Source organism: Diuraphis noxia, unplaced genomic scaffold (assembly GCF_037042655.1).
Source record: "Diuraphis noxia isolate RWA-SAM2 unplaced genomic scaffold, SU_Dnox_SAM2 contig0008, whole genome shotgun sequence".
Classification (NCBI taxonomy): Eukaryota; Metazoa; Arthropoda; class Insecta; order Hemiptera; family Aphididae; genus Diuraphis; species Diuraphis noxia.
In genome coordinates this window covers 62,400-64,135 of record NW_028301718.1, presented here as the reverse complement: position 1 = coordinate 64,135, position 1,736 = coordinate 62,400, and the positions used below count along the sequence as shown (strand labels likewise).

General features: G+C 29.0%; 1 protein-coding gene across 1 annotated transcript; it reads right to left on the bottom strand.

Moving 5' to 3' along the window:
• Positions 1-476: 476 nt before the first annotated feature.
• LOC149054280 (uncharacterized) lies at positions 477-1,434 on the bottom strand. The gene has a single exon (XM_089230442.1). The coding sequence runs from the start codon at positions 1,414-1,416 to the stop codon at positions 751-753; it is 666 nt and encodes a 221-aa protein (XP_089086568.1). The 5' UTR covers positions 1,417-1,434; the 3' UTR covers positions 477-750.
• Between the last annotated feature and the right edge of the window lie 302 nt (positions 1,435-1,736).

The following is a 1,736-nucleotide window of genomic DNA, read 5'->3' as shown; positions in this document are numbered from 1 at the left end:
TACGCCCCAGGGTCACTTATACATATCTATGTGTATATGCGTGTTTTAGATGTCTCAGCGGGACGTCAGTACATAGCACCTCCCCCCTAAAAAAAAGGTTTCTGTCCTCAAGACAGAAATCTTTAAATAGTATCTGTAACAGTTACTTTACATTTTTACATTTACAAGCTTTAGCTTGTGTACAAATTCAAATGTTATATGTTTTACAAGTTCTTACAATTTCATAGTTTTACATGCAATGATTATAATGTATAAATATATCTATATGCTTATCGCATTTACAATAATTAGATTACAATAATAATAATGTTTTATATAATATGATATATTTTTGGTTAATAGTTATATTAATAATATATTTTTTTTTTTTTTCGTACTTATATAATAATAAAGATTGTGTTAGTAGTACATGTATATTCCATTAATTGTTTATTTATTTGATTAACATAATTTGTCCTATAATAATATTTTCCCATAACCATAGTTTACATTATTTTTTTTTCATTTTTTTTTTTTTATAACAATATTAATAAAGTTCCTCTAACTAACTTATCCCTTTAATTTAATTCCCTTAACCATACATTCTATACGTTCTAAGTGTATATATATATATATTCTAGTTTATAGGTACTATCCGGTTTTTCCGGTGTTCTTTATCTATTCCAACCTATGGACATATCCGTTACGACTCTTTTGCATAGGTCTCAAGTCGTAGCGGTCCATCCATAGTTTTTTATTCTCTACCTATAGTTATCTAAAATGTTTAATTAAATTATCATACCCCATTTTTCTTACTACGTGGTCAAATATACATTTTGTAAATTGTACATCCGTCCGAGGATCGTGGGCATGTGTTATGTTATGTGTCTTTTTACAAACTGCATCATGCGTTTCTTGGAGGTTCAGCAATCTCCCTATTTTATCGAACCTTCCGATATCGGTTTCGAATATTATCTCTTTATTTGCTAGTTTTTCTAACCTTATGCTGAAATTTTGGTCGAACCTCGTGTCGTAACAAGTAATGTTAAGAATCGGAACCTGGTCTATTTTTAATTTATGTAATACTCTTACATCCGAATGTCCGTTCCATAGTACGATTATATTAATTTTATCTCCATGTGCTAAATATTCCTCTATATATTCCTTATCTAAATTATTTAATTCTGTGTTTAAGCTTAACTCTAACTGTCCTAAACAAGTATCTCTCAACACTTCTTTACATCTAAAAATACGTTTAATTTCTTTTCTTACTACCACAACCTCTCGGTCCAATATAGGTCTGACCTCCGTGTTGGTTGGTAGTACTAACGGTCTTCCCTCCAATTTCCTTATTTTGTATCTGTCCAAACTATTGGATATGGCCCCGGATATCAGAACCATATCAGTCTTATTTATCATCGAAAATTCAAAATCCATGATGACAAACTTGTGTGTTTCTTTTCTGTTAATTAATTTAATAGGTCATTATTTTTAATATGTATAGTTTTAAATCTATTTTTACCCCCTATTCTATACTATACTTTATTATATTATACTTATATCTTATTTACGAATTATACTTAATTATTATTTTATATTTTTTATTACTTTCTAATATTAATTATTTTACATTTCCCTTACAGTAATTTAATCTTTTATTCTTGGTGGAGATAAGGACAATCTGTCCGGTGTATCCCCCAGTAGTGGACTTTTAGGTTTTTCTTCCGCAATTATCGGTGTATCAACATAAAATGTAC

Bases quoted from the DNA above. Each gene is read 5' to 3' on its own strand.
- LOC149054280 (XM_089230442.1), bottom strand. From the start codon at position 1,416: ATGGATTTTGAATTTTCGATGATAAATAAGACTGATATGGTTCTGATA.